The sequence below is a fragment of the Cyprinus carpio genome, chromosome A2, assembly GCF_018340385.1.
Source record: "Cyprinus carpio isolate SPL01 chromosome A2, ASM1834038v1, whole genome shotgun sequence".
Lineage (NCBI taxonomy): Eukaryota > Metazoa > Chordata > Actinopteri > Cypriniformes > Cyprinidae > Cyprinus > Cyprinus carpio.
Window position 1 is genome coordinate 13,479,089 of NC_056573.1, and position 27,381 is coordinate 13,506,469.

Here is a 27,381-nt window from a genome sequence, read left to right on the forward strand (position 1 = left end):
GGGAAACTCATCTACATTTTCCTGTTCTTTCATGATTCTGTCCTTTTTTTCAGTGTTCACTGTTTCTTAGGCTCAAGTAGATATTATTTGATCCCAGCACCATGGCTCATCCTCTAGAGTCTCAATGGACCTCTATCCACACTCTGGTAATAGAATTGCCGTCACCCCTGGAAGAGACATCAGGCCTGGTTCCTACATTTCTTCTCTCAGCTCCCTACTCTCACTCTTTCACTTTACTCTTTCTATTGTAATACTGGAGTTTGGCTCTGTGCCCGTTTTTTTCCATTGATGTCTTCCTCCCTCCCTCCTCCCACTCTCCCTCCGTTTCTGTGAAGTCCACACACTCCACTCTTTGTGGCTGCGGTAAAGGAGGCAGCGTGCCCATGGAATTCAAGTAACGCATTCCACTGGATACCCCTCCTCTGCCTCACACACACACACTAAAACCCTCCTGTTGCCACCCAGTGCTGTGCCAGCTGTGTGTGTGGGTCATTATGTTTGGCGCGTGGCCTTAGATGGGGTGTCCTACCACCCCTCACCCCCTGCCTGATTCCACCGGGCCTTGGCAGATGCCTCCTGCTGACTCAGGACCCCCGTTTATATGAGCTGCATTGCTGGATTGACTGCTTCCATTCCAGCCTGCCACCCTGAAGAGGTCGATAAAACTGTAATCTCCTCCTCCTGCTTCTCTTTTATGTTCTAGCATTGTTGATTTTCTTTGCACATAATCACATCCACAAAGCAGTTATTTTGAGAAAAGACGGACATTTAATCTGGCGGCGGCATGTGCTTCCGGGCTTCCATTTCATAGGCTTTCTATCAGAGATCCGTCTGAACAGATCTCTAATAGGGCAGCACCTCCTCAGCTTACCTCATGGGATAAAAGAACCTTTCACAACTGGGTTTCCACTTTGCAAATGCTAGGCCTGATATCAATACTAACTTACAAAAACCATTCTGAAACGTACACCAACATAAAAAACTCTCTTGGAGTGCAAGAGTGCGAGCAATGTAACGGGAAACCCCAAAGAGTGGCATTTTTGAGTGGGGTGTACAGAATTTCATCCTCCCTCATAGCGGTCAAGGGAAGGGGCCAGAATGCTTTGGTTTAGGAGTGTGTGTTTTGTGTTTGTTGTTGCTAGAGTGCCCGCGGTTAGTCTAAAGGCCTGCCAGACACTGCTGGGTCCTCTAATCTCAGGCGGTGAAGTGAAAGAATTAACTTTCAATTTGAGTGATGGTGGTGATGGAGAAGGCCAGAGAAAGGTGCCAGCTGTCTCTATCCTGTTTATCCTTCACATTCACAATTTGAATTAGAGGGAGAATGTTTTTTTTTTTTTTTTTTTGGTCTTCTAAACCACACTTGTGTTTCTCTGCCGTGGAGTTAATGGATGTTCAGGGCTTTCAGAGGCCCTACCTTTACCTGGTTAGGTAGGTTTTTCCAGCTTGCCCGTGATGGTGCCAAGTTTTGAACGGTCCAGCTGGCACAAGCAAAGCCCTTTGTTTTTACTGCGCTCTGCATTCAGTCACACAATGATTTGTCACTGGCCTGAGTAGGTATGCGACGACCTTGGCAAAAGAGTGAGATGACAAACACTTTATTGTGTGAGCTGCAATTGTTGCCTGTGTATGCAGATACTGCATCATGATAGTTTTATTCTCATTCAACAATGCTGAATGTCTCTATACATGCTTTGAATTCTCCCAAATCATGCTTTATGACATTTGCTGTTGTGCTTTTGAACAGCAGGGTATTTCTGCAGAGTTTGGCGAACTTCTTGAGAGACCAAAGTACCTTATTGGCCAGCTTTCTCAGAGAGACTTTCCTTTGGTTGCCCTCTCCAACAGGGACAGAGGGCGATTTATGAATATTCATGCAGCTGTCCTTGGTTACTAAAAGCAGTGCTTAAATCTACATAATTTGTGTTTAAGTGCCTTTCAGATGGCCTTTTCCTTTTTTGACACTCTCAAGAAAAGGAGCCATACTTAGTAATCAAGCTGTCATTGTAGGACGGATCCTAACAGTTGAAAAGCTACTCGGATGTTCTGGTTAAAAGCAGCCAGAGGCTGTTTTTAAATCACTTGTGTCAGTGTCCAGTCTCATAAAGCCTGAATGAAGTACAATTGTGCATTGTCAAAGCTTTGAAGTGTTTTTTTTTTTTTTTTATCTTAAAGGGGTCATCGAATGCTAAATTCATTTTTACACGTTGTTTGAACATAAATGTGTGTTGGCAGTGTGTGTACACATTATCCTATAATGATAAAAATCCACACAGTGGTTTTTATTTAATCCCTACAAATAATATCCCCTTTTTCAAATCAGGTCATTCTCAGTTTTTGTCTCTTTGACGTCACACGGACGAAGGCCGCTGTCATGATTGTTGATTGACACTGTCGTCTTACCTTAGACCCACCCTAAGTGGGCTGTCACAGTTCGTTCGCCATTGTTTTACCGCCGGAGCAGATGTAGACAAGAACGCCTCCATAGCGATTGAGGTGTTCTGTTGTTGGATGTAATAATGAACATAGCAGTTGTCATTTACTCCCAACATCTGAGCCACTGAAGACACAATGGATTACTTTTGTTTGTGAAGGGAATGCGCCCCCGATCTACCTAAATGTGTTTGTTCACGCAAATCATTCGTTGATCCAGCTTCAATTACAGCAGAAGTGAGTATAAGTTTTTTTTTTTAATGAATTTTTGCAATCACGGTTCCTGACCACGTGCTAGTTAGCAAGTTTCACAGCTAAATGCGGCTAAAGTAAACAGTCTCTCAAAGCACGGTTCGTCACCCCACAGAAGAGAGGGGTGGGGTCAGCAGAGCTAATTAGCATTTTAAAGCAACATGCAAAAAATGGTTTGATTTCTGCAGAGCTGATTTTGACAGGGTAATAAGGGTGTTTTTTTACACTACCATTGAGAAATTGTAACCAAAATATGTTATAGACTTTTCATTAAAGACCCTAAAGAATCATCAACTGGCATCCGATGACCCCTTTAAGATTTTTATTTTAGATTGATCATTTGTGTGTAGTTGTTTTTCTGCATTGTTAATATTCAATGTATTTCACCTTGTTCTGTGGAACTGTTAGTGCCCCGACCATTTGTGTCTTTCCTGGCTTGCCGTAGAGAGGTTGTCATTGGTGAGCTGCTCTTTTGAAAGCTTCAGGGCTGTTTTAATGAATGGGTATCTGGCAATAGGCCCTTTCTTTGTACACAGAGCCCAGCTAAAGTGCTTTGTGTTGTATTGTTTACAGAGCATTTCCTATTATTCTGAATGCGAGCACATGTGAATGTCAATGAAAACCTTTAAACAGCCTAGTCTGAAATAAGCTGTTTTACTTATTTGGGATGAATATTTTTGTTTTATTAAATGTGGGGCATGTAAGATGGCCTGTTGCAATAATCAATATATTGACTTATCGCACAATATATGTACATGACCACAATAATTTTTGGTGATGCAATATATTGCCCATTATATTTACATAAAAATTAATGTCACCGTGTTTTTTGCATTCCACTTGTCTTTTGCAGCTTCTCATACATAATGTGGTGTAGTCAGTGCTAGTTCAAATGTAAAAAATGCTTCTACAAACGAAGTTTCATCTGCAGATATGGCCTTGTTTAGGCATCTGTGTCTTTGTGCTTACGGACATCTGACTGATAAGTAGGTATTGTGTTTTTCAGCAATACAGTGCACCCTTTATTTATGTGGTATTTTTTTTAGTGCACAAAATTTATCATCTGAAATGTTTCATTCTAGCTTTTTGCCTAATGTTGGTCATTTGTCCCCAAACTGGAAAAAATATCATCACAATGCACCAGGGGCAACCATTCTGCACTTACAATAGGACATTGTCTTGCTTTGAGAGAACACATTGCACTCCAGGCCTCTTGGGTGCTAGAGTTTGTGCTGGCAGCAATGTCCCTACTCTACATTCCTCTATCTCCTATCTGTCCATTCCTGTCCTCCTCCTCTCCTCTCAGTCTGGGCCACCGATCTCCCAGCAGCGGTGGTCGTACAGGACTCTGCTTCCAAGCTGACGCCTGCTAACCACTGCTGGCTCTTTGTGGGCAACAATGGCAGGCCAGGCCCCAGCCTGAGGCCTAGACAGACCCTTCGACAACAAAGGGGGCCTGTGAATCGGAGGCCCAGTGGGCAGCCGGTGCAAGGGGAATAAAGCAGGTCAGAGCCAGATTAAGAGTGCTGAGGGGAACACAGCACAGGGCTAACGGGTGCATGCCAGCTCAAAAGGCACTCCTGAGAGAGACGGAGGGAGGGAGACTGCACACAATGGGGAGTTTAAGGAGAAGGTGGGGGGATAGTTGGAGGAGGAGCGTTTGTAATTAGAGATGCTGCCATTGCTGCCTCAGCTGATTCCTTAGCTGTGCACACCTTCAGGGTCTCATCACCGTAATGCATGCAACAGCTAAGCTGGAAGGGCTCGGTGGGAATGATTCCTTTGTGTTTGCATTCCCCCTGCCTTGTTTATTGTCCTTGTCCATATGCTTTGCTTTGTTTGTTGAGCATTTTATGCAGGAAATTGTAAGAAGGGGCTGATTGGATGTGGTGTTTTAGTGCTATTTAATGGAAAACTCAAAAGGTGATATAGTTTGGTTCTCAGCACAGTTATGGCCTCTTTAATAGCAGTACATTGAAATGAAAATTCTTGGCTGAAACCAAAAATTGTGGCAGAAAACTGAATGCTAATTTTACTCTAACTTTAATCTTTGTTTGGCAGCCTTACAAATAGCAACTACACTCCAACAATTTCTGAAAAAATTTGAATTAATAATAATAATAATAATAATAATAATAATAATAATAATACTTATTATTATTATTATTATTATTATTATTATTATTCCATTAGCCTATAAATCTGGTTGAGAATATGCATTTTTTTTTCAGGTAAGTTGGCAGGTTGTTTATTAACGGTTTCTCTGTCTTTTCAAATGAGAGACAATCTTCTCATGTATTAGATGAGATGTTGCACTAAATGGCCCCACATGGGAAAATATTCTTTATTAATACACTAAACCAAGAGAATGGTCGCTTCAGAGTATAGGGACTTTTTTTGTTTTGTTCTGTTATTAGATGTTAAAGGTTTCTGTTAAAAATTTTGGTCCAATTTTTTTCAGTCACTGAAGTATCAGTGCATCCCTGCTTTATATGAGAGAGAGGGAGAGAGAAGGAAGAATAGTTTAGTTTATAAGGCAGCAGGAGAGGAATGAAAATGCAGGTAAGTATTGCTGCTGGGACAAGCCCAGAGTACATATTGACATTTTCTAACCTTGTAGATGAAAACACAAAGCACACAACAGATGTGAGCTTATTGGTCCTCACTCTCAAGTTTTTTTTCTCCATCTTTTATCTGATACTGGTTTTACAGCTGCAGGGCAAACTGAAGTCATACCTCCTTGAAGGAAACGGTTTAAGATGGAATGCCTTGGGAGAGCAGAAAGAGTCTTGACGCTGTGAGGCCCGCACAAGTTACACACAAAGCCGTTTCCTCAGTCAATCGGTTTTCTCTCCTTTTCAAGTATTGATTGGGTTTTTTTTTTTTTTTTTTTTTTGAATGGATGAGTCATGAAATATAAGCTTCTTAAAGCATTATCTATCAGCGCAGGCTATGCTTCTAGTGTGAGCAGAGCTCAGAAGAGCCATTGTGTCCTGCAGACTGCTGCTTGTCAATTGCAGGCCAGCAGATGGTTTGTACATGTTCGCATATTAAATGGAACCAAGTCTGCATTTAGGGAAATGAGCTGTAAAAGGCCAAAGTGCTGAAAAAAGTCTTGGAGGGCACATGCTGATGCACAAGGGCTGATGGTGGTTGGCTGTTCACAAACAATTCATCAGTGATCAGGGAGTGTGCAGGCCGGTGACCTTTCCTAGCTGTCAGATTGTCTTATACATGCAGACTACCCCCAAAACAATACCAAAACTCTGCTTTCTGTTCATGCACAGTGTCTAGATGAGGCTTGATACTGACCGTAGTTTAATAATATGGCTTATTTTGCATGAGACATGCATTGTTTGATCATCTTTTCAATCCATTTAGCAAAAGAAAACACAACGTTGTTTGAGTGTTGTTCTTTGCGTGTTTGCAAGGCGTATTTGCTTTCTTTTATAGCATCTGCACAAAGACAGAGAACAGCTCAAGAATTACAGTCTTGTGTGCTCTGTGTACCGCATACTGTTTTGAACAAGCGTGCTATCCCTATTGAGCAGGCAAATGGAAACATATCCATATTCAACTAGCTTTTTTAGATGCCATAGAATAAAACCTTGAACAGAAATAATGAAAGGATATCCCCTGCCTCTCTTTCCACACCGCACGGTTTCACTTCAAGTGCATCTGCTTTTATCTCAAGCAGGACATCTGGTTGTGCTTATGGCCTGTCCAAATGTGCGATTCATCTCCTCCTTTTTGCCCCGTTCGCCTTCAAATTCATCCGCCTCTCAGGCTTGTTTTCAGCCTTCGCCGGGTGAATTATCCGAGAATAAAGGCTCTTCAGCCGGGGCTAGTTTTCATCAGATGCTAAATTGTTGGTTTTGAACTACCTGGTGCTGTATGATTAGTCCAGCTTTAATTCCCCCCCTTCAATTCACTCACAATGCACACGGCTCAACCTAATGGAGACCACATTCTCCTCTCCGAGTCTTATCTGCTGTTTCAATGGACGTCAGACCTGCTGCTTGGTGCTAGCCCGCTGAAAGGGGCGCTGATTGAGCCCCACACACCTCTTTCCCAAGATTCACAATTCGGTGGATCAGAAATCAATTATGTGTGATCGTGACGAATGACTAGGAGGGCCTGCTGTTTGAGGGATATCACAAATGAATCAATCAAGCCTTTATCAGGGCAAATAAAACCCCCTGTGCACGCTCTGAATGTGTGTGCCTGTGCATATGCATGTCTGTTGTGTAGCGATATATGGGTGGGGGGAGCTAGGATGCTGATGCGGTGTTAACCATATTGCTGCTGGGACAGATGGAAGATGGAAAGGGTTGGAGGGGGGGAGGCTCTAGAGCATGCGGCGTTGGCTCAGTGCCTGCCGTACAGGACCCCGTTTGGCCTCCACGGCTGATTAGAGGTTAATGGTTTAAGAGTATGTGGGGACTCTGCAGTGATTGGCCAAAAGGCTCTCGAGTGGGCGTGTCCGAGGGGTGGCAGATGGCATGGATAGAGTGAGGCTATAAGGAAAAGAATGAAAATGGGGGACTCCTCTCCTGTTCCCTGATCAGTGGCCATCGCAGCGGTGTGAGTTACCCCTGTATGCCTCCCTCCCCAACAGATGGCAATTGGAGCTCAGTGGCTAAAATGACTCTGAACGCCCAGGTTGGATGAGCGGGCATTGCCAGCAGATTAATTATGACTGTTACACATAAACAGAGAATCGTAACGAGGCCGGCTGACTCTGTTGTGTCTTGATGATGCTACGAAGCTTGGCGCCGTGATTAGAGTCAGCCCAAGAGGGTTAGTTTCCTGAGAGAAAACAGTCTCCTATCATATGGACGGTGAGACAGAAGCCCACAATCCTTCTCCAGAGATGCAGTACTCGCGTACTTCACCCAAACTCTGTTTGATTGTCTAAATGTGTAAGAACATCCATTTGAAGTTACTTTTAAAGGTTTTTGTTTGTGTCTCATGCATGAGGAAATGATGCACATCTGTTTTTAGCACTTTTTCTTCCGTTGGAGTTTGGTTTGATGTTCTAGTTTCTTCTACTTTGTCACTCACCTAGTTTCGTTTGCTGCCAGTTTAAAGTTCACATTACTAAGAGTTTGGCTATTGTTTGTCATTGTTCTTTTTTTTAATCCTATTCTTTTATTGCTATTTAAAATAATCATTGGTGGTGATATGGCATAAAAACCTCTTCATTTTTAATAACAATAAAATGATTATTGTTTTAAATACACACCATAGCTATAACAATGATATCACAGAGGAATGTTGACAGCCAAACAGAATTCACCTGGCATTAAAGATCTTGAGCATTTAAAGCAACAGATGACATAACTGCAGCACACACTTATAATAAACAGATTGTTACTGAGCATTGGTATGGACACAAATATAGTTATCGTTATAGTTAGCGTTCTTGGTGTGAACAGACCTTAACAGTTGTGTACAGTTTAGCAGGCCTCAGAAAAATGATGAAATCATGTGATGTGCCTGGTGCGGACACAACAGACATGCTCGAGAGTTTCTTTGTGTGGTCAGAATGACTGATATTAACTACAGCAGTTTCATTATTTCTTCTAGATGACGTTGCATGGCTCATTTTGACAGATAACAGCAGCACTCCATCTGCTTATGACATCCATCCTCATTCCATTTCCCAGCACAGATTTTTTTCTCTCTCTATCCGTCCCCCTTTCTCTAACCCAGGGAGAAAATGATCGAAAAGCCTCTAAAGGTGGGGGGGAGGGTCTGATCTGTGCTCACACCGTGATGGAGGTTAGCCTGAAAAAGCAGTTGTAGAGAGGATGGTGGAGCAGCATTCAGTGCTGCATCTGAGCAACAAAAGGCCTGGTGGGAAGGGGTGTGGGATATGAGAGAGAGAATAAAAAAGACAAGGAGGGCTCTTCATGTCCATCAGTAGCAGATGCATGCTCTCTCCAGTGCAACCCTATGGGCCTATGGGCTCATCTGCTCTTCCATAACCCCACTGACGGATCACGTCATAGATGCCTGTCATGACCAATCCTAACACACGTCACACAGAAATCCGCCATCACTGATCAGCATATTTTGTAATAGCTGTGCTTAACAACAACACCAATAGCTTTAGTATTATTATTATTGGTACTATTACAATATTTAAACAAATTGTGGAAACCATTTCATTTGCACTTCAACTCTTATTCTCTCTTACTCTTTATTATGAACATAAAAGCCCCAAGTCATCCCTCTGAAAAAGCAGATTCTGTATCTGATGAGGGTTGACACATAGGAGGAGTGGACTTGGACAGCGCAGAACAGCAGAATGACTCCCCTTAAAAGCAGCTGGGAAATGTACTTATTTTAGCCTCCATTACCGTTAAACATTATCATTGTAGGGAGGCTCGCTCGGCTCTATTTGATACTGGGTGGGATGTGTCCTTCATGTGACTAATGTGACTCGGCGGTTGGAAAGATCAAGCAAAACTAATGGTGATAGCCAGTTCAAATTTAGGCCTGTTTAGTCTCAGCTGTAGTTTTTGCAGCCCAAGATGATGCATAATCTGATAATGCAAAGGTTCACATGAAGGCACCCTCATTGCCTGGGGCATTTTTGAAATGTAAAACCATTCAGTCTTTGCATACGTTGTGGTAGGCAAGATGAGCAGTTTTTTGCCTTGCAAACATGTATTGGGCTGGACACATGTTTGCTAAAACCCTTCCATACATCATGGATCATCATCAGGATCAGCCGTATAGCACACTCGCCGTCAATGCCTCATTAAAAACACAGTAAAAACACAGTTTGATCATTCTTGCTGTAGTCCTTAAAAGAAAAATTAACCTTATAAATGCACTTCCTTCTTACACACATCCTGTGGACATTTGTCTCTCTAACCAAATTCACTTTGAACTCCACATTGTGCCAAAAGTAATTTGCAACACATAGGGGCACTCCCTCTCCTTTTCTCTCTTTTATCAAAATGAAAACAGACATCACCATAAACTCCCCTTAATAGGATGGCTCTGTTGTGTTGGCTGTGCCTGAAAGGGTTTGGCAGTAAATTGGACGTCGGATTTCTTTTCTCCAAAATCTCGGGGCTGAGGAGGGGGCCAACTTCTCAGAAGAACTCGTCTGGAAAAGCCTTTTGTGGGATTTGGCAAGGGAACAGCCGGCTTTGCTCATGCTTATTAGGCACCCCTGTCACACCAGCCGAACCCTAGAATTAATTGTGATGTGTGCGGTTGTCTGTTTCCTTGCACATGTGTGTACATATGTGGGCGCATGTAAAGACACCTTCTACCGCTTGTGTAGTTTTTGTCTGGTCACGGAGGCTTTATTTGTCAGCTGGACACATTTCTGGGCATATGGGGTGGAAACGAATGAGACTTGCCCTGCCTGTTCCTGTCAACAGCCTGTTCCTTTAATCAGTTCAGCTGTTGACTCTGCAAGGATATATGGGATCCTGATTTTGTTACTTGTAAGCTTACATAGTGATTTGAGATTCAAATGATCTCTGAACCCATGTAGTTTCCTGTGGATTGTGATGAACAGCTCTATTGCAATGGTTTAGAATGATACAGTAATTCTAGTCCCCCAACCCCCTTCCTTTGGCTTCCATCTTTAATAATTTAAGAGTCAAAGTGAAGAATAAACCCTCCTATTGGCCACAGAGACATGCATAGTCTTTCTTCCTTCATGCTATTGGTTCTTTGGTTCTCTAGGATGTTGCAGAAACTGTAACCAAATCAACATATTTTCATGTTTGATATTAATTGTAATCATCTAATGTCTCCAAAAAAGACCAGTAACTTCAGATATTTTGGGGATTTTGAGTAAAGTGATGGATTTTTACTAGGATTTGGAGATAGCACTCTGCTGCAATTGGATAGCATCTCACATATATTGTGGTTTGGTAACCACTAACTACCAAACTTGTCTCTTGTACAGTCAAACAATCAGATGTAGATTTTGTAGCAGCCTAATTTGCCTTCAGCCATTCCTGATAACCAATCTTGACTCACAACCTCCAGATCCATTTACGTTCAGGCAGTTGAGAATGAGAATTGTTTAGGACCAATGAAAGACATATAATCAATGCTGCTCAAATTACATCAAATGTCATTGTTAACTTAAACTTTTTCTCTTTGCCTCTTCCTATGCAGGTTTTCACCTCAGTGGCACAGTCACAGAGCCGGCAACACAATCCGAGCCAGAGACGACACATAAGGTGGCCATCAGCTTCGACCGCTGTAAGATCACTTCAGTAACATGCGGCTGTGGCAACCGAGACATCTTCTATTGCGCACATGTAGTGGCGCTGTCCTTATACCGCATCCGCAAACCCGAGCAAGTCAAACTGCGGCTCCCCATCTCAGAGACACTCTTCCAGATGAACAGAGACCAGCTGCAAAAGCTGGTGCAGTACCTTATCACAGCCCACCACACAGAAGTGCTGCCCACCGCCCAAAAACTGGCAGATGAAATCCTGTCCTCCAACTCTGAGATCAACCAAGTACATGGTGAGCAGCATAAATGAAGAGTCACATGACCAAAATGCCTTTTCAACAGTCAGATGTTCCATAGAGTTTAGAAAAAAGCACCCTTTTGAAAGCTTTATTCAACACATTGTGCAAAAATAAATTCCACCTCTTCCTGATCGTTTATCCAAGGAGCCTCAGAAACCAGGAAGTCCATCCTCTTGCCCTCTAACCTTGTTTTAAATATGAATGAAGGGGTCAAGCAGAAGTCCCTTATCAATGTTTAATCAGTGGCTACACTTTGAATCCGGAATGTGCAGAATGTGTTAACCTGCCAAGATGTTGGTTCAAAAGTTCAAAAGGACACCTACGTCCTGCTTATACAAGGACACACAGCACCTTCTGTTTATAGCAGTTTGTGCCTCACTAGCCCATTGCAGCCATTATAAACCCATTAAGTACACTAATAATTTACTATTATACTGAACAGGGTTACAGTCTACCGCAATCTAAAGCATTACAACAAGTGGACTTATTTCAAAGCACTTTACATCCAGCACAGCTGGCTCCATAGATATACTGTACATTGTAGATACGCTCATAGTTTATAACACCAATGCTTATGTCACACTGATAATAATCTACTGTGTGGAAGTTATTGTTGCTCCCCTAAGTCCACCCAAGCCCTTTAAGAGCTAATCTCTAACTCAAGATGGATCTTCTTATCATATAACACATGCCAAGGGCAGGGAAACATGCAACCGATGCAGAATCAACCGTTCAGCTTCCATATATAGCATTTATATATGTTTAATACCCACAGGGGCACCCAAAGGTCTGTATATGTCTGTATATGAAGCCGCTTCATGGAATTTAAGTGGAATTCGATAGGGCTGAATGTGCTGATGTGTTTTGTTCTGGAATGGGGTGGGGGGTTGTAAACCTAAAGTGCATCGACATATTGGAAATACAGTAAGACCTTCCTCAGATAAAGTGATTGCTTCTAATGCTTTTTTGCTTTTCTTCCCTTTTTTTCTTTTGCAATTCACAGTGGAAATGGGAAGCACTCTTTAAAGAATTGAGCCTTGATAACTATTATTTGACCTCAGTGGTATTATAAGTTTGTAATGGTAAAAAAAAAAATATGGGTATTCTGCCAAAAGGAAGTGATTTTATTGATGTCGGCTGTGGCTTAGAGTAAGCGGGCTTAGGTAGTGCCGTTTTTCAAGGTGTTAATGTGTATACAAGCAGATTTTCTGTCTTTTGTTGAATTACATAAACTTGTAACCCATGCTTCCACTCTGTTTTTCTATTGATAAATGATATACGTTATTGCTGAAAGTATCCAAAATAAACCGGGTGTATTTCTCTCCCAGGGGCCCCGGATCCCACAGCAGGGGCCAGTATTGATGATGAGAACTGCTGGCACCTAGACGAGGAGCAAGTGAGGGAACAGGTCAAGCAGTTCCTCTCTCAGGGAGGATACTATGGCTCAGGCAAGCAGCTCAACTCCATGTTTGCCAAGGTGAGACGCTCTCGCTTTGTGTGTGTGTGTGTGTGTGTGTGTGTGTGTGTGTGTGTGTGAGAAATGCTCAGTGTGAAATGTGCTATTATGGTGAATTATGGGCCCATGAAATCATAGGAGGCCCATTTAAATCCGTATTTTAATTAAATGTCAAGCTGCCTCTTATTTTCAGTAGCCAGCACAGTTCATTGCTTTACCTGTCTGCCATCTGAAGATTTGAAGGACTGCACTACAGCCTTTGAATCTAGTGCTTAAACACATACACAAGCATTCTGATCTCCCAGTCCTTTCAGCTAAAACACATGTGCTGTTTTCACTGTTTAAGATGCTTGTACTAATTGATAGATGTACTAATTACTTGCTTTGTTCTTCAAAATATGATGCTGATTTTTGTTAGATGCGGGTGTGTATCGTGATGTATGAGGTTAAACCAGGATTTTTGTGCAGGTGAGGGAAATGCTGAGGATGCGTGACTCAAACGGGGCTCGGATGCTCACGCTCATCACGGAGCAGTTCATGGCTGACCCGCGCCTGTCTCTATGGCGACAACAGGGCACGGGCATGACCGACAAATGCAGACAACTCTGGGACGAGCTGGGTGAGTTTTTTCTTCTCAACCTGTAGGGCACGTTCCTAATTCATTATTCTTATTTGTCCTGGAACAACATTCTTATCAACCAATCAGAGATTTTAGGGGTTAGTTAGCAGGTTTGGCCTATGGCTGTTTAATAGGATGTGGTTCCTTTATCAACAAAACATGTTGATCCAGGAACGTGTCCTACTAGGCCAAATCACATTTTGAGCAGCATAGAACAATTAGCCCATACATCCTCATCTATCTTCTGTACTTCTACAGAATTGAACCTTAATCATTAGTACTTACTCTTCTGCTCCTTGGTTCAATATCCTTAGCCTTAAGCACATTCATGCATGTGCACCATCTGACTTGTAGCAGTTCAGTCAAGGCAAGTGGATCAGAGCACGACTGACTTAGTCTGCGGCACATGCCGAGGACCGGCCGGCCGCCACTATCGGGATGGCATGAAAGGGCCAGGATCAATGAGTTTTAAAGCTGCCTTCTATTGATCGGTAGTTTAAAGAGGTTGATGAGAGCACATCCTGAAGAGGCTCATTTAAGAGCTGCGTCTCTGGCTTCCTCTTCCTTCGAAACGGTTGTAGCTGTAAACAAGGCGCACCTGTCGGGTTGACCACGCATTCTGATTTCGCAAGAGCAGGCACATCACTGTGACCGGAGCGTCTAATAAATGTGCAAGACAGTTCAGTGTTTTAGTTGACAGCCATGCTGATTGGCCGGAGCTCAGCAATTTGGCCAATCAGGGCTGCATGTACATGACAGCAATGGAAAAAGACGCAGACCAGCCATCTGTTACCTAGATACAGAAAGGCATCGCCAGTTACACAAGCCCACCAGACAACCTTACACCTGCCAAATTTTGTACACTCCCCCGTGCCAGTGTTTGACGTTGATGTGCTAGAGCCTGATCTGTTAAATGCGCTGATTTTCCATTTCACATTTCGGAGCAAATCAAAAGCTGCATTTAAGACTAAACCATTTAAAAATGGGAAAAGTGGTATCCAAAAATTCAGTATCTCCTTTCTTTTTCCTTTTATGCTTATTTTACCTTTTTAGTTTCTACCGCACTCATTTATAAGCCACACTTCAGTTGTAAAGACCTCTGTGCACTGTGGGTTTGCAGGTGCCTTGTGGGTGTGTATCGTGCTGAACCCGCACTGTAAAAGTGAAGAGAAGAGTGGCTGGCTGAGACAGCTGAAGAAATGGGGAGACATGGACATCTGCCCTCTAGAGGACGGCAATTACGGCAGCGAGCTGCCCAACATCACCAACGCTCTGCCACAGAGCAACCTGGCTCAGGGTAAGCCTCCGTTCAGTTGATCTAAACCTGAGATTATCCACTTATCTCTATGTCTGTTGCTTATATAACTGTTTTACTCTGCGTAGACTCACTGGCCCGGCCTAGAAGAACGGTGTTCACGAGAGCAATGGAGGCTTGTGACCTGCATTGGCAGGACAGTCACTTGCAGAGAATCATCAGTAGTGACTTCTACATGTCCCCGGCTTACCAGAGAGAGGGAGAGAGCCTGCTCTTCAACCCCCAGGGCCTGCCACTGTGGCTGGGTACATATTTTATATACTTCTCAGCCATTTCAAGCTATGTTTTTTCCATGTTGATTCTGTTCAGAGCAGCCAGTTGATACGGAAGTCTCTACTGAGTTTTTCCTACATCATACTCTTGAACAATAAAAAGGCACATTCACACCACTATAAAGTTTTAATAATCACCCTAATTCTATGAGAATAGGGAAGTCCACACCACAGCTATAACAATAATGACACAGAGATACAATATAGTTGCAATCACTTTTCCAGCTGAAGAACACTCTTTGTTCTTGGTGTTAAAGAACATTAAGTCTGAGGATAAATTTGTCTCTCTCAGTGAGACCCTTCCTGCTGTGTGACGTAATCTGTCTGATTTCACTTCTGGATGATTCAGCAGCTTCCATTGCAGTTTTGTCTGAAATTGAAACCGTCTCATCTGAAAGGAGCCTCACCTTATTTATACTGTCATGTGACTTGTTCCAGATCACGTGCCTACAGCATGCGCCAGGGTGGATGCTCTGCGTTCCCATGGTTACCCCAGAGAAGCTTTGCGACTGGCTGTTGCCATAATCAACACCCTCCGGCTCCAACAGCAACGGCAATTAGACATATACAAGCATCAGAAGAAAGGTAACACACACTGATCTGCTTTGCATAACATAAGGCCTTACTCCAAGTGCTCATGACAAATTTATCACTGTTAATCAGAAGCTTAAACTTTCAGAGAGTGACCATTTCAATGTATATATGTAGACTTTAAAAGAAATTTCAGGACTTATAATTTTTCTCAGAACAGGTTTCATAGTAATTAAAGTGTTGACATGCTGATTGATATGTTCCTAATACAAGTCAACATCTGTTCTGTCCTCAGAACTGCTGCAGAGGGGAATGACCAACACCACCAATCTGGAGGGCTGGGTGGGCCACCCCCTCGACCCCATTGGCTGCCTTTTCGCCACTCTCACAGAGACGTGTCGAGTGGAGGATGACAATACCATGGATACCGGAGGTACACAATTATAGGCTGTCATTGGGCTTCTGTCCTTTTACGACTCTCCGAGACGCCTTGGGCATTATTCGGTTCCTCGCTCAGCAACTGGCCTGTGTCTTTGAGAGCTTCATTCAGTCTGCTGGAGCCCCATGTCCTCGCTCTTTACAATTGCCCTCCTTTTCTGAGCAGTGTTAAGGGGTGCTATTGTATCAGAAAGGTCATTCTGCCCACTCAGTGGTGTAAAACGTATAAAATCAATCAGCATTTGCATTCCATACATCCCTCCCAGCTCAGGCCAATGGAAAGTGTCGGCCATTGTATTCCTGTAGTGAGGAACCCACAGAGAGGCATTGTGTGCCTGAATAATACTGGCAAATGGTACTGTGACTTGGAAGAGTTTGTGCATATCTGTGCGCTTGTCCCGTCGTAGCGCTCCCCTTTTGGCCAAGGCGCTGTAGCGGTCGTGTTGGGTTGTGTGTGCGCCTGTTGTACATTACACTGTATGTTTGTATGTGTGCTAGAGAGCATAGCTCTTTGTTTGACTCTGTTGCACAGTTGGAAACATCTGGCATGTGCTGGGATGGGGGCGGACTCTTGGTTTTATCCAATCAGAATGTCTGAAGGTCAGGATCTTAGCTTAGCAGGACCAGTAACCGCAGCTGTAGCGGCGGGAGCAGCAGTGTGGAAAGCCAAAACAATGCTCTCTCTAACCGCTTTACTTCTTAAGCGGTTTACTGTAAACCAAATCACTGGATAGAACAGCATAACTTGGTTAAATTGTTTTGTGTGGGATCTTTATGATGATTGTGAGATACCAGTAGAGATGTTGTTTTCCAGTGTAGCAAGATGGTGGTGAACCCATTGATCCCTGTCCGTTGCCCACTGTACAAACAGGATTGGCCAACAGGATAAATTTGCCGGGGGGATTAAAGTGAGCTGTTGATGAGGGTCTAAATTCTTACCAAACAGATGGTGTTTTTCCTCAGTTTTCATGCAGATATGCTTAGACATTAATACAAATGACTTGGTGTCTGTGGTGTTTTTAAATGTTATACCTAAGTTTGGGGTCAGTAAGAGTTTTTTTTTTTTTTTTTTTTTTTTTTGAAAGAAATACTTATTTTCAGCAAGGATGCATTAAATTGCTTAAAAAATGTAACAGCAAAGATTTTTCCATTGTCACCAAACTTTGAAATAAATGCTGTTCTCTTGAACCCGCTATTCATCAAAGAATCCTGAAAAAAGGTTTTTAAAAATATTAAGCAGCTCAATTTTCAGTGCTGGTAAGAAATGTTACTTGATGAAAATTCAGCTTTGCCATCTCAGGAAGAAATTACTTGCTTGCCTTATTCTTAGCATTGCATTTTTGTATTTGCTAAAAATTCTTTATTGCTTTTTCCTTACAAAAAAACTAACAAAACATTTGCAACAAGCTGTAAATAGACATTGACAAACACCACTTTGTGTTCTAATAGATTCTGGTGAGCCCAAGCCTCCAGTGTACCAGCATGTACCAGTGTGGGGATGTCCAGATGGAGGGGAGTCGTACCTGGCACTGGCCCTAGAGGTGGCGCTGATGGGTATGGGGCAGCAGCGGCTAATGCCTGAGGGCCTGTACGCACAGGACAAGGTGTGCCGGAATGAGGAGCAAATTGTGGCCAAGCTGCAAGAGATGGAGCTGGATGACATATTAGTGCAGACACTCCGCAAACAAGCCATCCTCCTTTTAGAAGGTACAAACACTTTGTTCTCAATTTCACGTCTTCTTTTTAAACTTTTGCTCTTGCCATCACCCCGTAGTCAGCACCATCCTCCCTGTGTGGAGTTGTTTCCTGTCCTTACTGTTCTCTTGCTTTTCCCACAACCTTTTTCCCCCTTGTGGATCTCTGTCTACTTTTATCTTTTCCTCCTCCCCATCTCTAGCCTGGATATATATTTGTGTGTGTGAGATGGAGAGTGCTGTGCCTGTAAAAAGATCTGCAGCATGGCCTCTGCAGTGTCCCCAACTCCCTTCCCAAAACAGGCCACCCTGCATCTGAGCCTCCCACTGACATGCGGTGAAACCTTAGAGCAGACATCTGCGCTGCTACTAGGGAGGACAGACTCTGTCAAAGCCCATGAGGCCTAGCCGCCTGTTTGCCTTCTCATCGTCCTCCCAAGCGATACGCTCCACTCAGATTTCTCTCTCTCACTTGCTGTGCATGCCCTCACTGACTCTCCAGCCTCCTGTCCATCAAGCCTGACTCAACCCTGCAATCTGATATGATGGACAGCTCAGTTCTGATGTGCTCTTCTCTGTCTCTCTCTGTATGTCCAGGTGGTCCCTTCAGTGGTCTGGGGGAGGTCATCCACAGAGAGAGTGTTCCCATGCACACGTTTGCCAAGTACCTCTTCACCGCACTCCTGCCACACGACACAGACCTGGCGTACAAACTGGGCCTTCGGGCAATGAGGTGCGACTCTCTCTCCATCCAAAGTCCATGTGTATTAGCTTTGAGGTCTATATATGCTTAAATCTTAAATGTTTACAGAATTCACTTTTAGCACATTTTTCATAAAATGCACAGTGTATCGTACAGTATGTAGGAAAACCAAAACTACTGTTGACTCGTCCTGCACTGTACTGATGTCCAATCAAATGCTCTTTAGGATGAGAATGTCCCTTCCCCTAAAACACCTGTTACTTACTAGCAAGTGACAAATGTAATTTCTCCACTCTGTGGCTGTGACCTAAATAAATTCTGTAGTTTATAATTTTTTTTCCCTTTTAAAAATATGGATGGCTGCTTTGTAACGCTTTGAAATGATATGATTTTAAAGTATCTTATGCTCACCAAGGCTGCATTTGTTTGATCAAAAATATAGCTATACTTTTCTATTTTAATGTTTTAAAATGTAATTTATTCCTGTGACGTTAAAACTGAATTACTCCATTACTCTAGTCTTCAGTGTCACATGATCCTTCAGAAATCATTCTAATAATAATGCTGATTTGCTGCTCTTATTATTATCATCATAGTTGAAAAGTATCAGGTTTGAGCAATTTAGTGCACACTTGCTGAATAAAAGTTCATTTCTTAAATCGTAGTTGTAGGTTATAAGTTTTTAGAAATTTAGTTTTTTTTTGCTGATTTGTAGTTCATTTCTTAACTAAAAAAACCATAATTAAAATGTAAGTACTCTGAAAAAAAAAAGTATAAAAATAGAGTGTCTGTAGACCTCTCATGACTGGTTTTTAAAGACAGCTCATTATTTCCATTCACTCCACCCCCTCCCTTCTGGGCTCCTTCCCTATAGATTATTTATCGTCTCTACTACGGCTCGCTAAGTAATGTTATGTTAGCTATATTACGCAGCTACGTGTGCTAATGACACATGCTTCATGAAAAAATAAACAAAAAAATATGTATGATCAAAATACAAAAAGAAAGATTTACCTGTCCAGCAGAAATAAAGCCATCAAGGAGTCACTTTTCAGCCCCTTGAGTTCCCTCAGTTCTCGCCATCGCTGGAAAGCCACGCCGATATAACTCGCATTTTATTTCTTTGTTTATCCAAAGACTTTTTGTTCATTGCCTTTTCTTGTACTGTTACTGTCTTCCTTTTTTTTGCCTGGTTTGCCTTCAGTAACTGCATAGGCCGGTACTGTGAATTTTGCTTGCTGTTTCTCTGCCATTGTTTTGGTATTCCTAGGATCCGTGCCTGAATTTCTCAAATCAAACGTGCGCGCGCAAGTGGGCAGGTCATGTGTGGCATAATGGTGGTTGTTATGGTTGCGAGAGAGTGACAGTCGCCTAAGCCAATCCAATGTTTCGTCCCGAATGGAAATAATGAGCTGTGTTTAATACAGATTAAACGGCCTAGAGTCACTCGATTTTTATACTCTTTTTATCAGAGTACTTACATTTTAATTATGCGTTGATATATAGAAAGTTTAAACAAATTTGGAAGAAAGTTGTTTATAAATTATTTACCTACCCTGCCTTTAACTAAAAAAAACAAAACAAAAACTTACAGACCTAAACAGTACTATGAACATCAAAACTGGAAAGAAAACTTGGATTTATAAATCACATCATCATGCAGCAACTTGCAAAAGTCATGTTTTTCAGGTTCATTTAAAATGTGTGCATTGTTTTCTCCATTAGTAATTGAGCACATTTTCTCACGTTACACTAAATCTCCACGTGATGTGTTACCCTCACTGACTCCAGCCTTATAAAGCCTCTGTGGGACCTTATTACTGTATATCTTCACTGACGCATCATTATCCGAGTCTAGCTCATCACAGTCCTCACTAATACACAATCAATAGCACTGCTCCCTCTGCACACAGTGCGCAGCTTCTGTGAGTCTGAGCTAGTGTGGTCTAATATGTTCACTCAGGCAGGAGTAGCAGAGCACCATTTCTAATCACTTGCCATCAGACAGAGCTAGCAGAAACCAGAGTTAGTGTGTGGAAGGAGCACACGGTACTCTGCTAATCATGTCTGAGTAAGTGGAGTTAAAGGCTGTAGAAAACAGAAGCAACAGAATATGAATAAAAAAAGATTTAAGCTTATATAAATTTGTCTTGTTAAAGAGTCTCATGTGTAACTAATCCAGAATAATCATGTTCGCTGCAGGCTTCAAGTACTGGAGTCCACGGCTCCCTCAGGTGACGGAGGACACCCTCACCATGGCATCTCCATAGTGCCCAGCAGATATCCACGCTGGTTCACACTGGGCCACCTGGAGTCTCAGCAGTGTGAACTGGCCTCCACCATGCTTACTGCTGCTAAGGGTGAGTGCTACACACCCGGTGGCTCACGAAGAGTCACATGTGAGGTTCACTTTAAACATACTTTTATGAATTGTGCTAGTGTTTAGCTAAGAGAAATCTGTGTTTGTCTTAGGTGACATGTTGAGATTGCGGACTGTTTTGGAGGCTATTCAGAAGCACATCCACTCCTCTTCCCTCATCTTCAAACTGGCCCAGGATGCCTTTAAGATCGCTACTCCTGCAGATAACCCTCCTGACATCACATTGCTAAATGTAGCACTGGAGCTCGGCCTTCAGGTATATCTAAATTAATCTTGTTTATGTGGTGTGCGGTTTATTTTTTTTTATTTATCAATGAGTGCATGTTGTGATCACATAAGGTCACCCTAAATTTTTCTTTTATTGGACATTCAATGACTCAAGTAATATTGTGAAATATCATTACAATTTGAACCTTCTATTGTCTGGTTTTATATGGTGGTCAGTGTTTTTGTGTACATGTAAATTCACTCATTATGTGTATTTGTTCCAGTACATTATTTGGCATTTTTGTGTGTCTAATGCAATATAACATTTCTCTGCAGGTGATGAGGATGACTCTGTCCACACTCAACTGGAGGCGGCGGGAGATGGTTCGCTGGCTTGTCACATGTGCTACAGAAGTCGGTCTGTATCAAACTGATATATATGTATATATTTTAAATGCTTTTTTTTTCGCTGACAGGTTTAAATGAACACTCATTTCTTTCAAGACAGTGACATGTACTTTATTAGTTTTGTCTTTTTAAAATGTCATGTAAACCCTGCAGTGTGATTTAAAATCCATCAACTAACTGATCTAGACAATGCTACTGTAGTTCAGCTTTGTCAAGGCATTTATGCACATTATTCAGACTACAGTCGACCTCTGCGCATGCTCCGCCAGACTTAGGTGATGCCCAATGTGTATTTAATCCTTCAAACACTCGATTGAATGGCTTGGGTAGTTTGTCATGTGGTTAACAACACTTGTTCTGATTGATTCTTTTGTCTGATTGCAGGTCTGAGAGCTTTGGTTAGCATATTGCAGAGCTGGTACACTCTCTTCACCCCCACCGAAGCGACCAGCATAGTGGCAGCCACAGTGATGTCCCACAACACCATCCTGCGCCTGAGCCTCGACTACCCACAGCGGGAGGAGCTCGCCAGCTGTGCACGCACACTGGCCCTACAGTGCGCCATGAAGGACCCTCAAAACTGCGCCCTGTCTGCCCTCACCCTCTGCGAGAAGGACCACATCGCCTTCGAGACCGCTTACCAGATAGTCATCGACGCTGCCTCCACGGGCATGACCTACTCTCAGCTCTTCACCATCGCCCGCTACATGGAGCACCGCGGCTACCCCCTTCGAGCTTTCAAACTGGCGTCTCTCGCCATGACCCACTTGAACCTGGCCTACAACCAAGACACGCATCCGGCCATCAATGATGTGCTGTGGGCTTGTGCTCTCAGCCACTCGCTGGGCAAGAACGAGCTGGCCGCCATCATCCCTCTGGTGGTCAAGAGCGTTCACTGCGCCACGGTGCTCTCGGACATTTTGCGGCGCTGCACCATGACGGCCCCCGGCCTGGCCGGCATCCCTGGAAGACGCAACTCGGGCAAGCTTATGAGCACTGACAAAGCCCCGTTGAGACAGCTACTGGACGCAACCATCAGCGCCTACATCAACACAACCCACTCCCGCCTCACGCACATCAGCCCGCGCCACTATGGAGAGTTCATAGAGTTCCTTAGTAAGGCGCGCGAGACCTTTCTTTTGGCCCAAGACGGCCACATTCAGTTCGCCCAGTTTATAGACAACCTCAAACAGATCTATAAGGGCAAGAAGAAACTCATGATGTTGGTACGGGAACGTTTCGGTTGAACCTCGCTTGATTGCAGGGGAAATTGTTCTTTTTTCATTCTTCATTTATTTAAGGCATTATTTTATTCTTTCTTTTTTTGGTCATCTTTGGTGAATGTTTATGTATGTTTTAATCTGATTTTTTTATTGTGAACAATTCCTGTTCAAAAAGTTATTCTACCAGGTCGAACCTGTGGAGGGGAGAACAACAACAACTGTAATTATGACCATTTAAGGTTTTGTTTTGGCTCATTCTTGATTTCGTTGAATCAAGATTTTGTGATAAAATGTAAAAGTGGCACATAAAGAGACACCAAATGATTATGTGGTACATTTTGATCATGGGGGAGGCGTTTGGTTGGTTTTGGAAGGGGCTTGAACACACTCGCACACAGTGTTATTGTCATACCTTGATCGTATTTTACGGATCAGCTTTAACTCTCTCTCTCTGGAAAAGGCCTGATTTTAAGAGTGAGACGGGCACATCACCTCAAATGCTCTGCCAAATGTCCTAACCACAACTCAAGCAAGCCACAAGACATGAGCCCTCCCCTCTCTCCTGTATTTGTTACTATTAGCTCATCTTAACTTCTGTTTGAAAATTCAGTGCGAGGAAGACGATGGTATAAGAGAATACCTGTGTGCCCAATCCTTCCGTGCTGTTTCCTGGTCTTACTGAATATGAACAAAACAGTTATTTACCCATCAATATCAGCCATATATGTTTCTCTGTTACCTCTCAGTGAAAAACAAAAACAGAAACAAAAAGACTTGTGTGAGATTGAGAAGCAGTAATAATATATATGTACTAGCACTTCATTAAATTCCATCCCCTACACGACGCATTCAGATCAGTAATGACTTAATGTATATAAATTAGTTGAACTGTATAGATGCATTTGACAAAAACGGCTATATTGGCAGAGCGAGGAATTAGCTGGCTTTAAACTGTATCGTAATATCTTCCACATTCCATGACCTCCGCCCTCCACAAGTGCCCCAGTGGATCCGAACACTTAGAATGCACTCCGCGGCTTCCATCTGAAGGAAAACGAGAAGAGAGGAAACGAGAAAAAAGATGCTCAACTCCGTTCTCAGGGAATCACTTAAAGAAACGAAACAGAAAAAAAAATAGTAGCATAAGCATTTAAGATATTGTAAATATGAAAGTGTCAATTCAAAAAAATTGTAAAGTTATAATTATTTATGATAACTGTATGTTTTTCTTTTCGGATACTTGAATTTGTTGGGCTGGGAATGTGACGACCCTAAGAGGAAAGACTTCAGAAACATTTCTCAGGTGCTCCTGTGTACATTTCTGATTTACTGTTTTATTTTTATTTGTTTTGTAATACATTTTTGCAAGAGGAAGCATGTAAAGAAGAAGAAAGGAGAGGACAAATGTTTATGAACAGACTATGCAGAACCACTTCACGATTTGCCCTCTTCACCCTGATCTTCCTCAATCTTTTCTCCTTGTTTGGCTCGGGGGGTGGGGACGCTCTCCCAAAATTCAACGTTTGTATCTTGTAAGTAAAGTAATCTGCACGAGCTTCGAGTTTGGATGGACTTTGCCTTTGATCTACGTACAAATCTTTACTTTGAAGCCTTATAGTCTTCTCTGAAAGCACTGCATGTGTTTCAGGACATTGTGTTGCCAATGTCAGTGGAGTACAGCACAGAGAAAACGGACCTACACCTTCGACTGGCCCGAACAAGGAAGAAGGGCATCTGCTGTTCTATTTTTCTTCGCTTTGACACGGTCCGCATACTTTAGGGTCATGATTATCTTGTATTGGGACTTTTTGAGGGCAATAAGATCTGTTTTGAGGTTGCGACTTACCATTGCCTAATTGAGACTTTGATAGATGCTTCATTGATTGCTAAATCTTGAGGAGATTTCTCTATGTTGTTGGTTAGGGTTGGTCACTTTCATTTAAATGGCTTGCTGGTTTCCACTTTTGGTTCGTTTTTTTTTTTTCCTTCTCAAAATTCATTCGAGTTGCATCAACTGTGGCATACTCGAACCACAAGGTGTTAGTTACATTATGGAGCCTTTATTCCTCAACCGGCTCTGTCAGGGAGCTCTCACGGACCCTAGAGAAAGCTCACAGATTAGGGAAATTTTACTTTGTTTCTCTTTTAATTAAGACATCTGCAGAATGATAATAGTGCTGCCTGTTCAATTAAAAAATATATATATATATATTAAAAGAAAAAAACAAAAAACAAAAAAGGTAAAAAAACGAGCATTTTCTGTAGCTAACTAGTTGGTCCAATGGCATTGCAAAAAGAGAATAACCTCCTCTGGCTTTTGATTTCTCTCTTCCATACTCTTTACGTGTCTGTATGTGTTAACTGTACCAGTGTTTTGGTCTGTCTCTAGAGTTTAGAAGGAAAAAAATAATCGCTGGTAGAGATTTTTCACTAGTTCATCTACTGTTTGATTTTGTTTTGTTTTAATTTAAGGGAAAGTGTTTGTCGCCTCTTTGTGCTACTGAATTATAAAAAGGTATCCAGTATTTGTTGCCACAAAAGTATATTCAACAACACTTTTTGTTTGTGCAACCTCTTGAGCTAATGTCTATAAACAAAAATTTATTACTATTTATGTAATGCTACTACCATTTTATATGATTTGTGTTGAATTTCAGTGCTTTTCTATGAATAAAGTGTGAAACACAACCTTGCCTCTTTAAACTTTATATAGCCCCTTTCACACTGCACGTCGGACCCGGAAAATTGCCGGAACATTGCCGGGTCGACTTCTGTGTGAAAGCAAACACGTCCCGGGATTGATTCCGGGATTGAACCCGGGTCGGGGACCTAGTAACATTGCCGGGTTCAGTCCCGGAATGAGCGCTGTGTGAACAAAAGCCAGAACTAATGCCGTGTCGTAGTGATGACGCGCGTTATCGCGCGACTCTTTTAGCGTGTTTTGAAGGCAGATCAACGTTCGCAACGAAAAAATATGCACAAACTGTAACGAAGCAGAGATCAGTCAGTTCCTTACTTACCGCGCTGAAGCTGAGATCATTCGCCAGCTTAAGTGAAAGTTAACGTGCCTAGCGTTTTCGACTCGTACATTACACGTCACACCCTGATATCACGTATCTTTACGGGACCTTTACGGGTTGTGTGTGAACGCACGCACATATTCCGGGTAATCACTGGCAGTGTGAAAGAGCAAAATCTAGCGACCCGGGTACAAATGCCGGGACACATTACCCGTGTATTTGCCGGAAACGCAGTGTGAAAGGGGCTTATGATATACAGCTAGCTCAAATGCAACTTTTCCTCTTGAAGCAGGAATTTGGCACATGGAACGGCTTTTATTTTTTGTTTTATTTTATTTTTTTAATTAATAGTATGTGCGTAGATGTCTGCAAATAAATAGAAAACTGATCAAAAGTGACAGTAAAGACATTTACTATATATATTATTATATTTCAAATAAATGTTGTTTCTTTGAACTTTTTGTTCATTAAAGTATTCTGTAAAAGAAAGAAACGGCAGGAAAACCTCGTGTCAAAGTGATCGACTGTGTTAGAGATGCAGTTGACAGGAACAATGCTCTTTGGGCCTTCTTATACAAACTATCCCATCCATCAGGGTCCCTCACAGCTGCTGCTCTTCATTGTGTCTTGGACCCAATGCAGCGCTGTGCTCCTGTGAGGACCACTGAGTAAGTGTTTTTCAAGCCTGGCAGTGCTGCCCACTGAAATATGGATGGGGTTGGCTCAGTTAGACACGCTACAAAGTGAAGGCATTTCCTCATCTCAGTGATTTCGCAGAAGTGACACCAGGAAAAGAGAGACGAGTAATTGGCTTTCCCACCTTGTTGTGAGCTTCCAGTGCGGGCTGAGCCTGTCAGATTGGAGCAAAGAGTACCTGTTGGACTTGGTGGGGGAAAACAAGCATTGTTTATAAGTGTAGCAATGTAACGGAGGCTTTTCTTTAATTAGAACGCAACCCATCATCAGAAGGAGGACGTCTAAACGCAGTCATGGAGCACACAAGCCTGTCAGGCAACTGTTGTTCTTCTGGGCAGGTTTGTGCAGCGAGAGGAAGCTTTGTCCTTTGTACCCTGCATGGCAGGTTCTGCTGTCAGTGTAAACACATATTGTGTTCATAGGGGAGCTGATTTGCAGACCTTCGTTCTGCTGCTCTGATGTTCCCAGAATCGCTCTGTAAGAGGGGTGGGGCAACTTGGGACTTTTTTACAGTAGCCCCTCACTGCAGAACACAAGATCCAGGGGGCGTGGTTGGATCCCCATCTAGGGGGTGGAGATTTGTAGGTTTAGGGGTGGAGATGGGTAGGTTTAGGGGTGGCGGTGGGTGGGTTATTAGGGATCATGGGGTGGAGATGGGTAGGTTTAGGTATATGTAAAGTGGGAGGAGTTGGATCTGGATCCAACCACGCCCCCTGGATCTTGTGTTCTGCAGTGAGGACCATCTCCTTTTTTAGGTGGGAGGTGGGGTGGGCTGAATGGGAATGGAAAGCTGTGGTGGATTACAGAAGAACGACATTTTGAGATAAACAGCTGTGATATGTGTAATTGGTTACACTTTTTTCTTTTAAAAAAATAAAAAAATAATTACATCAATCTAGGTTTATGCAAATCTATAATTATTGTTAATGATTTCATTGTTAATTTGTGGTCATAATACAGTGGTTTATATATTTATACAAGTTACTTCCGGTCTTCGAATTTGATCAGCCAAGCGGCGTTCCAAGGGCAGCACTGCTTTTCTCTTTTTTTTCCCCTCTCTCTTCAAAAAGAGGGAAAAATTGAGATTGATAACTTTGCAGAGTTTACAATGTTGAAAAGTAGACTTTTGACTGTCATTAAATTATTCATTCAAGGAATATCAGTTGAGGGTGAAATATTTCCCCATGCAGATTTTGCAACCGATTTAAAGGGATAGTTCA

The 27,381-nt window shown here is 42.6% G+C and overlaps 1 protein-coding gene across 1 annotated transcript in view; it reads left to right on the forward strand.

Annotated features, from left to right (window-relative positions):
* Positions 1-25,133, forward strand: part of LOC109067004 (zinc finger SWIM domain-containing protein 5-like) — a 38,737-nt gene extending 13,604 nt beyond the window's left edge. The window contains exons 2-14 of the mRNA XM_042774149.1: positions 10,837-11,193; positions 12,528-12,676; positions 13,124-13,274; positions 14,395-14,571; positions 14,658-14,834; positions 15,300-15,446; positions 15,688-15,825; positions 17,280-17,537; positions 18,122-18,257; positions 20,430-20,587; positions 20,700-20,863; positions 21,151-21,232; positions 21,607-25,133. Of these exons, the coding sequence (XP_042630083.1) occupies positions 10,837-11,193; positions 12,528-12,676; positions 13,124-13,274; positions 14,395-14,571; positions 14,658-14,834; positions 15,300-15,446; positions 15,688-15,825; positions 17,280-17,537; positions 18,122-18,257; positions 20,430-20,587; positions 20,700-20,863; positions 21,151-21,232; positions 21,607-22,469 (2,957 nt within the window). The 3' untranslated portion in view covers positions 22,470-25,133. The remainder of the gene's footprint in view (positions 1-10,836; positions 11,194-12,527; positions 12,677-13,123; positions 13,275-14,394; positions 14,572-14,657; positions 14,835-15,299; positions 15,447-15,687; positions 15,826-17,279; positions 17,538-18,121; positions 18,258-20,429; positions 20,588-20,699; positions 20,864-21,150; positions 21,233-21,606) is intronic.
* The last annotated feature ends 2,248 nt before the right edge of the window (positions 25,134-27,381 follow it).